Source organism: Hyaena hyaena, unplaced genomic scaffold (assembly GCF_003009895.1).
Source record: "Hyaena hyaena isolate Hyena2069 unplaced genomic scaffold, ASM300989v1 scaffold_192, whole genome shotgun sequence".
NCBI classification, from domain to species: Eukaryota; Metazoa; Chordata; class Mammalia; order Carnivora; family Hyaenidae; genus Hyaena; species Hyaena hyaena.
Genome location: NW_024080825.1, coordinates 1,580,690 through 1,592,514, shown reverse-complemented (window position 1 = coordinate 1,592,514; position 11,825 = coordinate 1,580,690). Strand labels below are relative to the sequence as shown.

Sequence of the window (11,825 nt, the reverse complement as noted above, 5' to 3'; positions counted from 1 at the left end):
TCTGTCTCTCAAAATAAATGAATAAATGTTAAAAAAATTTTTTTAAATAGGCAAATACTTCTTCTCCTTCAAGTATCCTTTGAGAACCAGAAACAAGATGATAATTAAAAATATACACTGTATAGCAAACAAATTTTGAAGAAAATCTAACTTAATAGGAAATGGTTTTGATTAATTTAACAAAAGGATGGCTTTCTTTTTAATTATCAACTCTTTATTATTTGGCATTTATAGACATAAAGTATATATTTAACCGAATATCCTATAAGACTCTCGGGAAGTATTCCAAGTGCAAAATTATGATTATAAAGTAAAAAAAAATCAAAATACATCAAAGAGGCATGTGATTCAGTGTCAAATTTATAATCACTTATCTAATATGTCACAATCCTTTTGTTCCAAAAAACATTCACATAAGAACTGTAAAGTGGGCCATTATTTGCCAAAAGAATAAATGGTTTTCATTATGTGGAACATGGAAAGAGACGCAATGCAAGATAAAGATTCTTCAGAACTTCATTATGGAATTCCTAGTAAGACAACAGAACCTGAGGCCATGAGGACCTGTCCAAGTAGAATATTTACGTTAAATATGCCTTTACTGCTTGCCCGGTAGAGGTGATCTGTCAGCCACTGTTGGTAGAAGGATGGCCCACAATAGACACCAGGAAAATTTTTCCGACCACAGCCATATCCGTAACTGGTAATTCCCATTACAAAAAATCGTCTGTGTTCTGGTAAGTAGCACATTAATGGTCCACCACTATCACCCTATTAAAAAAGTCCCAAAATAGTGTTAGTTGGTTCTAGTAATCTTTAAACAATAGTAAAGCTGGACTAAATCAATCCCATTAATCATACATTGATATAAATATACATTTTCTTTAAAAATGTTTTTAGTGTTTATTTTTGAGAGAGAGAGAGAGAGAGAGAGAGAGACAGCATGAGTGGGGGAGGAGCAGAGAGTCAAGACGGAGACACAGAATCTGAAGCAGGCTCGAGGATCTGTGCTGACAACACAGAGCCCAACACAGGGCTCAAACCCACAGGTGGTGAGATCATGACCTGAGCTGAAGTCAGATGCTTAACTGACTGAGCCACCCAGGCGCCTCAGTATACATTTTCAGTATATCTTCAAGTTATAAAGAGCCACAGATTTTCAGGTTTACATTCCAACTCGGGCAGAAAGCATTCAGTCTGGCCTGATATTTAGAGGAACCATAAATATTGGTTATAGGTAGATATCCTATTTGCATGGTGTTGAACCATGATACTATAAATCATTTGGCTTTTTTAGTGTAATTACTCAGGAGAAATACAATTTAGGAAGGAGTGTGCAAAATACTATAAGTACTATTAGAATACCTTTATTGCTTAATGCTGTATGTGAAAAGTGTAACTTTAAGATGCATAAAGGATTCTTGAAGTTGTGTGCAAGGTTTGCTAACTGGAAGAGAAGTGTAAACTGGCATCTTGCAGGAGATGGCATCTTTCCAAGTGTTAATGTTGGCTGTTGCCGGGTAACAGGAATAAATGGCTAAGCCTCTCAGTAGTATTACAATAATGAATGTCACAGTTTATACAAGACTGTCAGTGCACCAAAGCACTAAAACTAAGGCCTGTTAATTGTCAAAACAACTAGGACCTTGAGATAACTGGTTCAGTGCCTAAAGATTAAGGAATGTATTTCTAAGATGTTTTCAGTTTCTCTATATAAGGTACGCATTGAATGAATAATTATTTTTTGATAATGAAGATTAAAAAAATTTTCTAATGTTTATTGTATTTCGAAGGAGAGACAGTGTGTGAGCAGGGGAGGGGCAGAGAGAGAGAGGGAGACACAGGATCTGAAGCAGGCTCCAGGCTCTGAGCTATCAGCACAGAGCCCGACCTGGGGCTTGAACTCATGAACTGTGAAATCATGACCTGAGCTGAGGTCGGACACAACCAACTGAGCCACCAGGCTCCCCCATAATGAGGATGTTTTGCTTATGAATGCAATTCAATTAGGTTTAGATTCTCTACTGTTTTACTAGCAAAAATTTTAAGGAAAAGGTTATAGCATGGAGTACTGCTTGGGAGTGAAGTGCTAATAAATTTAGAAGTAGTGAAGAAAAGTAGAATAAAGAAAAACTTAAAAAGCACAGGAGACAAAACCAAAAACCAAGTAAACTGGACTTCATAAAAATAAAAATCTGTGCTACAAATGGTAACATCAGGGAGACGAAGACAGAGACCACAGAATGGGAGAAAATATTTCCTAACCATATGTCTGGCAAGAGACTTGTATCTATAATATATAAAAAGTGCTTATGACTCAATAATAAAAAGATAAATAAGTCAGTTTTAAAATGGGCAAACTAGGGGCGCCTGGGTGGCTTAGTCGGTTAAGTGTCCGACTTTCGCTTAGGTCATGATCCTCACGGTTTGTGGGTTCGAGCCCTGCGTCGGCCTCTGTGCTGACTGCCAGCCCAGAGCCTGGAGCCTGTTTCAGAGTCTGTGACTCCCTCTCTCTCTGACCCTCCCTGCTCACGCTGTCTCTCTCTCTCCTAGAAATAAATAAAAACATTAAAAAAAAAATTAAAAAAATAACTAGATAAAATGGGCAAACTATTTGAATAGACAAATCTTCTCCAAAGAAGATTTACAAATGGCTGGCCAATAAACACATGACAAGATGCTTAACATCATTAGTCACTAGGGAAATGCAAATAAAAACCACATTCACAAATACCCCCCTTCACATCCATTAGGATGGCTGCAGTTAAGAAGACAAACAATACGGGCGCCTGGGTGGTACAGTCGGCTGGATGTCTGACTTCGACCTCAGCCCAGGTCATGATCTCCTGGTTTGAGTTGTAGGTCTCTTTGAGCCCAGGTCAGGCTCTGTGCTGACAGCTCAGAGCCTGGAGCCTGATTCAGACTCTGTGTCTCCTTCTCTCTCTGCTCCTCCCCCGCTCATGGTCTGTCTCTCTCAGGAATAAACATTAAAAAATTAAAAAAAAAAAAAAGACAATAAGAAGTGCTGACAGGGATGTGGAGAGATTGGGGCCTTCCTATTGCTGGTGAGAATATAAAATAGTGCAGCCATCTGGAATAGGTTTGGCAGTTCTTCAAAATGCTAAACATTGATCCAATAATTCCAGTCCTACGTGCAGTAAAAACATACTGACACATAAAAAATGTATACACAAATGTGTACAGCAACGTTATTCATAATAGCCAAAAAATCGAAATAGCTCAAATGTCCATCAACTAATGAATGGATAAATTGTGGCATATCCATATGGTAGAATATTATTCGGCAATAAAATGAATAAAATATTAACACATGCTACAATATGGATGAACCTTGGAAACACTACGTTAAATGAAAGAACCCAATCACAAACCATATTGAATGATTCCATTCATACGACATTTCCAGAATAGGCAAATCTACAGGGATTACTGGTTGCCTAGGTCTGAGGGCAGGTGGGTGGAGAATGGGGAGTGAGTTGTAATGGGTAGAGGCTTCTTGGGTTGACAAAAGTGTTCTAAAATTAGATGGAGATTATGGTTGCATTGCTCTGTATATATACTGAAAATCCATTGAATTATACACTTTATTTTTTTACAGTTAATTGTCCAGTTAGTTTCCATATAACACCCAGTGCTCATCCCAACAAGTGCCCTCCTCCATGCCCATCACCCATTTTCCCTTTCCCCCACCTCCATCAGCCCTCAGTTTGTTCTCAGTATTTAAGAGTCTCTTACGGTTTGCCTCCCTCCCTCTCCTTTACTATTTTTTCCCCTTCCCCTCCGTTATGGTCCTCTGTTAAGTTTCACCTGTTCCACATATGAGTGAAAACATATGGTATCTGTCCTTCTCTGCCTGACTTATTTCACCCAGCATAACACCCTGGAGTTCCATCCACGTTGCTACAAATGGCCAGATTTCATTCTTTCTTATTGCCATGTAGTATTCCATTGGAATTATACACTTTAAATGGGTGACTTAGACTTAGATAAATAAGTATCTCAATATAGGTAGTAATAAGAAAAGGAAGATTCAAGACAAATTTTGCCTCAACTTGACCATGAAACCAAGGAAATCAGGAAAGCAATAGGATTTGGATTTTCGGAACGTAGTTAAGAAGGATAAAAAAGAATTTACTACTTTTAATCTTGATAATTAAGACTTTCCCAGAAAGTGATCAAAGGCTTTGCTCAAGTTGCCCTCTCGCTTTAGCAAATATTTCAGGAAAATTATTTGGTCTTACCCGGCAAGTATCAAAAATTCCATCTTCATCACCTGCACAAAATGAAGTGTTAGGAATTATTTGCCCATAACTCTGCTCAGAATCACAAATCTTTCGAGAGATATAATGTACTTCTGCTTCCTGTAACACATCTGTAATATTACCTATTAACAAAAAAATACCAGTAAGCTATTTTGGAGAGCAGGCATTTTGACAGCATATAAAATGTTCATGTTGAATAGGTTTTCTTTCCAAAGTGGTTCAACAATTATGTAAATTGTATCCATATATGCATGTATGCCTAGGAAGATTGTGTGGAAGAATAATTTAATCGTTCATGGTTTAATTCCTTTAAATTACTTTTTGTCTCCATGATTTGCCCATTCTGGACATTTCATCATATAAACGGGATCATACAATATGTGAGCTTTTATGTCCAGCTTATTTCACTTAGTATAATGTAGCATGTACCAACACTTCATTCCTTTTAATGGCTAGATAATACTTCATTGTATGAATATACCACATTTTGTTTATCCATTTATCAGTGAATGGATCTTTAGATTGTTTTGGTTTTTTGCTAATACGAATAATGCTGCTATGAGTTTGAGTACAGCTTTTTGTGTGGACGTGTGTTTTTATTTCTCTTGGGTATACAGGTAGGAGTGGAAGTTCGGAATTACTTGGTAACTGTATTTAAATTTTTGAGAAGCTGCTAAACTATATTCCAAAAAACCTGTACCATTTTATATTGCCCCCCAGCAGTGCATGAGAGTTCCAATTTCTTCACATCCTTGTCAACACCTGTTCCTAACTTTGGATTATAGACATCCTTGTGGGTGTGACATTTATTAACTTTGAAAATTACATTTCCTAACAATTGATAGTGTATAAAAATGAAATACATTTTGGCATTTTGGTTTTATATCTGGACACTTGACTAGACTCTCAATTCTGATGTATTATAGACTCTTTATTAATGCAGATAGTCCCATCATCTGTGAATAATGAGGGTTTTGTTACTACCTAAGTCAGTCATATGTTTTTTGCATCTTTTTCTAGTGTGACTGCACATGCTAGAACCTCTACTACAATATTGATAAAAGTAGTGATGGTGGTGGTGGGGGGAATTGTTCCTGTTTTAAGAGAAATGTTTTTCTGTAATAATGATGTTCGCTGTAGTCTGGAGGTAGATAACCTTAGTATATGTGCTGCCGAAGCGAGCACTGGAGGTAGATAACCTTAATCAGGTTCAGGAAGTTCACTTCTGTGTCTAGATTGTGGTTCAAAAAATTTTTTTTTAATTTATTTATTTTTGAGAGAGAGAGAGAGAGAATAAGCAAAGGAAGGGCAGAAAGAAATGGAGACACAGAATCTGAAGCAGGCTCCAGGCTCTGAGCTGTCAGCACAGAGCCCGATGTGGGGCTCAAACTCCCAAACCACGAGATCATGACCTGAGCCAACGTCGGAGGCTTAACAGACTGAGCCATGCAGGTGCCCTAGACTGTTATATTTTTAACAGAATTTGTTCTGCTCCTGTTGAAATAATCATATTTTTAACAATCCTTTAATCAGTTACTGTGGTGGTTATGTTAAGAGACTTTAACATTAAATCACCTTTACTTAATTACCTTAGATAAATTCATCTTGGTTATACTGAATTCTATTTATATTATTCTTGATAGATTCAGTATGTTTTCAATTTTTTTGGAATGTCTGCCTTTATAATATTGGCCTTTTTTGTACTATACTTACTAATCATAAACTGATTAGTAAAAAGAGAGTGCGTTCCCTCTTTTTGGATTCTTTGAAAGTATTCATATGAGATTTAAACACTCTATCTCTGGTAATTAAGGTAGGGCTCACTTGTTCTGAATTCTGGTGTTTTATTTTTGAAAACAATAATTATTGAATAATCTCCTTTACTCTTTATAGGACTATTCTTAGTTTGGATTACTTTGAATTTTCTAGGAATGTATCCATTTTACCTAAGTATTAAAATTGAGAACATAACATAGCTTAAAGTATTACTTTATCTTTTAATTCATAACATTATTTGTATCTGTGTCTTCTCTACTTTTCTGATCAGTCTCACCAGGGGGGTTGTTTTTTTTTTTTTTTTCAAAGAACTAGATTTTGGCTTTGTTGGTCATCATTTTTCTAACTTTATTTTCCATTCATTGATTGCTGTGCTTACCTCTATTTCTTTTCTTCTGCTTTCTATGGTCATCTAATGTTCTTTTAAACTTTTTTAAGTTGGCTATTTAATGCATGGTGGTTAGCCTTTTTGTCTCTATCAGGTCAGATATTTACTTTTTTATATTTTTGAGCCTAAAGGTATATGTATTTAAAGCTTTGCATTTCCCTTTATGTAGGACCAAAGTTGAGATTCAAGTTTTCTGTGCAGTATATACGTTACAGTTCAAGTCTAAGGATTTAAAGTTATTATGACATAGGAGTTATTTAGTAGTATATTTTGAATGTTCTAAATGTGTGAGTTTTTAAAAAATTATCTTTTTGTCATTCTTTAAAAAAGCTTTATTGGGGCACTGGGGTGGCTCTGTCCTTTAAGCATCTGACTTCAGCTCAGGTCATGATCTCATGGTTTGTGATTCGAGCCCCACATTGGGCTCTCTGCTGACAGCTCAGAGCCTGGAGCCTGCTTCAGATTCTGTGTCTCCCTCTCTCTCTGCCCCTCCCCTGCTCATGTTGTGTTTCTGTCTCTCAATAATAAATAGACGTTAAGAAAATTTTTAAAAAGCTTTATTAATATTTAATTTACTCAACATAAAATTCTCACACTGTAAGCTTGCAGTTCAGTGATTTCTGGTAAATTTATACTGGCACCACAATCCAGTCTTAGAATATTTCCTTCACTCCAAAGGGTCGTCCCATGCTCATTTGCAGTCAATTCCTACCTCCAGCCCACATTCAAAAAATGACTGATATGATCACTGTTGCTATGGGTTTGCCTTTTCTAGAAAGTTTGTATAAAGAAATCAATTGGCCATAAATGTAAGCTGGGTTCCTTTTTTTTTTTTTTTGGACTCTACTGTGTTCTTTTGATCTCTATGTTCTCAGTAAAGAAAACAAACCAATACCATACTGTCTTGATGGCTATAGTTTTATATGAAATTAGAGTAACTCCTTCAGCTCTGTTGTCCTTCAAAATAATTTTGGCTATTGTAGATACTTTGCCTTTTCATATAAGTTTGGTTAAACTGTATGAAGAATCTTGCTGGGCTATAGATAGCAATTGCATTGAACATATAGGTCAATCTAGAGATACTTGCAATATTAACAATAATGAATCTTCCAATACACAAATTATATGACATTCGTTTATTAGGTCTTCTTTACTTTTTCTGTGTAATGTTTTGCAGGATAGTTTTTAATATTTACTTTTTTTTAATGTTTATTTTTGAGAGAGAGCACTATGTGCACGCACAGGCAGAGGAGAGGCAAGGAGAGAGGGGACAGAGAGGCTCTGAAGCCGGGTCTGTGCTGATAGCAGAGAGCCCGATGCGGGGCTTGAGCTCACGAACCATGAGATCATGACCTGAGCCGAAATCAAGAATTAGTCACTTAACTGACTGAGCCACCCGGCCGCCCCTTTAAGTCTTCAATGTATAGACCTTGCACATCTTTTGTTGACTACATTGAATGTAGGTGTGGATTTCTCTTTTTTTAATCTTAATTGGGGATTCATTGAGCTTTTGTAAATGCTTTTCATGAAATTTCAGGAGTTTGGGGCCATATTTTCTTTGAATATGTTTTCTTCCCCATTTTCTCTCTCTTCCCCTTCCAGAAATCCCACTGCACACATGTTGGTGTACCTGATGTTGTGCCAGAGATCTCTGAGTGTGGATTCACTTTTCTTCAATATTTTGTCTCTGTTCTTCAGATTAGGTCACTTCTATTGCTTGTTTCAGTTCACTGATTCTTGTGCCATTTTATATATCTAGACTTTTTATTTAATTCTTTTGAAAAGTGATGATTTCTCTATAGATGTTCCCTATTTGGTAAATTGTTGCCATCACATTTTCCTTTATTTCTTTGAACAACAGTTCCTTTGACTTAGTATGCACATTTGAAGAGCTTCTTTGGGGAGCCTGGGTGGCTCAATCAGTTTAGTATCTAACTCTTGATTTCGGCTTATGGAATGATCTTACAGTTTGTGAGATCAAGCCCTGCATTGGACTCTGTGCTTACAGCACCAAGTCTGCTTGGGTTTCTCTCTCTCTCTCATTTTCTCTCTCTCTCTCTCTCCCCCTCCACTCCCCCAATCTGGCTTGCACTCTCTCTTTCTCAAAAATAAATAAATATTGTTTTAAAGAGCTTCTTCAAAGTCTTTATCTGCTAAATTCGACACCTGAGCCTATACAGAGTCAATAGACTATTGACCATTTTTTCCCCCTGAGAATAGGTGACACTTTTGGGTTTTGGTTTTTGTTTTTTGTTTTGTTTTGTTTTTGCATGTCTTATACTTTTGTTGAAAATTGGACAGTTTAAGGGCACCTGGGTGGCTCAGTTGGTTAAGCGTCCAACTTCAGCTTAGGTCACGATCTAATAGTTCATGAATTTGAGCCCTGCATCAGGCTCTGTGCTGACAGCTCAGAGCCTGGAGCCTGCTTTGGATTCTCTGTCTCCCTCTTTCTCTCCCATGCTTGCATGTCCTCTCATGCTCTCTCTGTCTCTCTCTCAAAAATAAATAAACATTAAAAAAAAAAAGAAAGAAAATTGGACATTTTAGATAATATATTGTAACAACTCTGGATTTTGATTCCTTCTTCAAGAATGTTGTTGCCAGGGGCACAGGGGCGGTTCAGTCAGCTGAGTATCCAACTCTTGATTGCTGCTTAAGTCATGATCCCAGGGTTGTGGGATTGAGCCCTACATCAGGCTCTGCACTGAGTGTGAAGCCTACTTAGGATTCTCTTTCTCTCCCTCTGCCCTTCCCTTGCTCACATGCTCTAAAATTTAAAAAAAAAAAAATGTTGTTGTCGTTTTGAAAGTAACTTGTCTGGACTTAAATTATAGCCTCTGTCTGTTGTGACTGTTGATGTTTCTGCTCTGCATTTTAATTCTGATATTTACCATTAGCCTACCTTCATAGGGCTTGCCGTGTATCTGCATAGGTTAGGGGTCAGTCAGTGATTTGGGCTGCTGGTGAATAAATCTGTGTATGGGTTGGGGAATGCATTCAAAGTCCAGTCAAAGCGAAATCTACTTTGACTTTCTCTTTATTGTGAGTCCTCTCAGATTTTCCTGACACATGTATGGTTTCGCAATCAGCCAAGCATGTTTGGAGAGTTTATTGAGATATTCTATAGCTCTCTCACTTTCAGGATTTTTCTGTCAAATTTCTGACTGTTCTACTGCTGGCCATATCTAGGACTATAATCCCAGGCCAGCAGAGTGGTGGGTTTTCCCCGTTTGTCTCTTGCTGTGTCCATTACTTTTATTGAGAGTGCTGTTAGCCTGGATTTTCATCTGCTGTTCCAGATAGAGTTCACCTCCTCTGGCAACAAGATTCTGTTCTTCAGAACTACTACTGTGAAACTACTGCACTGATTGATCTGAGAAGGGAGTTGGGAGCAACCACAGACAAGAAAGCTGCAAATTCCTCTTTCACCCAAATGTATAGCTGTTTATGATGAACAAACCTTCCTCAATTTGTTGTGTACTCTGGTTGATTTCCAAGACCCTGAAATGGTTGCTGTTGGCAGTTTTGTCCAGTTTATATTTTGGGGGTAGGGGAGAAGATCTGCCAACCTCCCCATGCCATCACAGCCAAAATTAATCTAAATCTAAATTAATCATAATCACAGTTCATAGTTTGTATATTACTTATTCTTTGAACTTTGAGATTTGCTTTATGGGCAAGTGGTCAATTTATTATTATTTTTTAAAAATGTTTCTTTTTGAGAGAGAGGGAGACAGAGTGTGAGCAGGGAAGGACAGAGAGAGAAGGAGACACAGAATCCAAAGCAAGCTCCAGGCTCTGAGCTATCAGCGTAAAGCCTGATGCAGGGCTTGAACCCACAGAAGGTGGCCAATTTTTATAAAGATTCTACCTATTCTTGAAAAGATAAAATTCTCTTAAGTTTTTGAGGGCTATTTGATCAAGCTTGCTAATTATGTCGTTCAAACATTCCAAATCTTTACTAAGTTTTCATCTGTTTGATATGTTAATAATTAAAATAGAGTGTATTAAAATTCCCTGCCATCACAGAGAAGTTATAATGTTTGCTTTACAATTCTACTTTACCTTAATATTATCTGGGTCCTGTTAGGCTCAGAAATCTAGAATTGTTCTATCTTCTTGGTGAGTTAAACCTTTTCTGAATATAAATGACCTTCTTTATCCCTAATATTCTTTTGTCTTAAAGTTTATTTTGTTTACAATTTGCATAGTGATACTAGCTTTCTTTTAATTTGAATTTACTTGATATATTTCTTTACTATTGTTTTACTTATCCTGTTAGGTAAGCTGGGTTCCTACTCCCTAATCTGATTATCTGTCTTTTAACTAGTCGTTTGGTCCATTAACATTTATTGTGATTATGGATATATTTGGGCTTGTTTCTACTGTCTTCTTTTATATTTTCTATTTTTCTCACTTTTCTTATGCTTATTTCTTTCCTGATTTATTAAGATTTTGTGTTTATTTTCTTATTCCATTTGTTTCTTGCTACAAGTTTACATGTTATATCTTCTGTTTGTATTATTGAAATTTGACCATTCATGCTTAAGTCTAATGTTAATCAGTATCTTGAGACTTCTGAATAATACATGGACCTGAGACCACTTTAACTCTGATCATCCATTCTGAAATACAGACTTTCCCCCAAATATTTAAATATCTTGTTTTTAATTCCGTGAATTATGCATTATTTTTATTGTATTCCAAAGTTTCCCAATCTTGGCACTACTGACATTTTAGGCCAGATAATTTTTTGTTGTGGAGGGTGACAAGACTATCCTATGCTTTGAAGGATGATTAGCAGCATTCCTGGCTTCTACCCAGTAAGATGCCAATAGCATACTTAAATCCTTCCTAGTAGTAACACAAGTTTTTTTTCCAAATATTACCAAACATCCCCTTAAGACAAAATTGCCCCCAGTTGAGAATCACTGTTATATACAATATTTATTTATCTTTATATATACATATATATATATATATATTTGCTCACTTCTGCATTATATATCTTCCCTTTAGAATCATTTTCTTTCTTTCTGATACATTTCTTATTTCCTTTGGTGAAAGATTATTGGTGGTAAATTCAGTTTTAGTCCACTCTTATTCTCGAATGATAGCTCTGTTGGATACACAGTTGTAGGTGCATAATTATTTTCTCTCGGTACTTTCACCATGATAATTGTGAAATACAATTGATTGTATTTCAATTGTTAGTATTGCTATTGAGAAGTTTTCTGAAATCAATCTGTAATTATTTTGTAAGGATTTTATTTTTGTCTCTGGCTATATTCAGATTTCCTCTTTGTTTTTTGTTCTATAATTTCATTAGTGCATGAAAAGGAATAACATTTTATTTTGGTTCATGAATGTCTGGATTA

At 36.3% G+C, this 11,825-nt stretch overlaps 1 protein-coding gene across 1 annotated transcript in view; it reads right to left on the bottom strand.

Moving 5' to 3' along the window:
- Positions 1-359: 359 nt before the first annotated feature.
- TMPRSS12 (transmembrane serine protease 12) overlaps positions 360-11,825 on the bottom strand; it is a 29,144-nt gene continuing 17,678 nt past the window's right edge. The window contains exons 5-6 of the mRNA XM_039241339.1: positions 4,263-4,405; positions 360-771 (exon numbers count right to left, since the gene is read on the bottom strand). Of these exons, the coding sequence (XP_039097270.1) occupies positions 520-771; positions 4,263-4,405 (395 nt within the window). The 3' untranslated portion in view covers positions 360-519. The remainder of the gene's footprint in view (positions 772-4,262; positions 4,406-11,825) is intronic.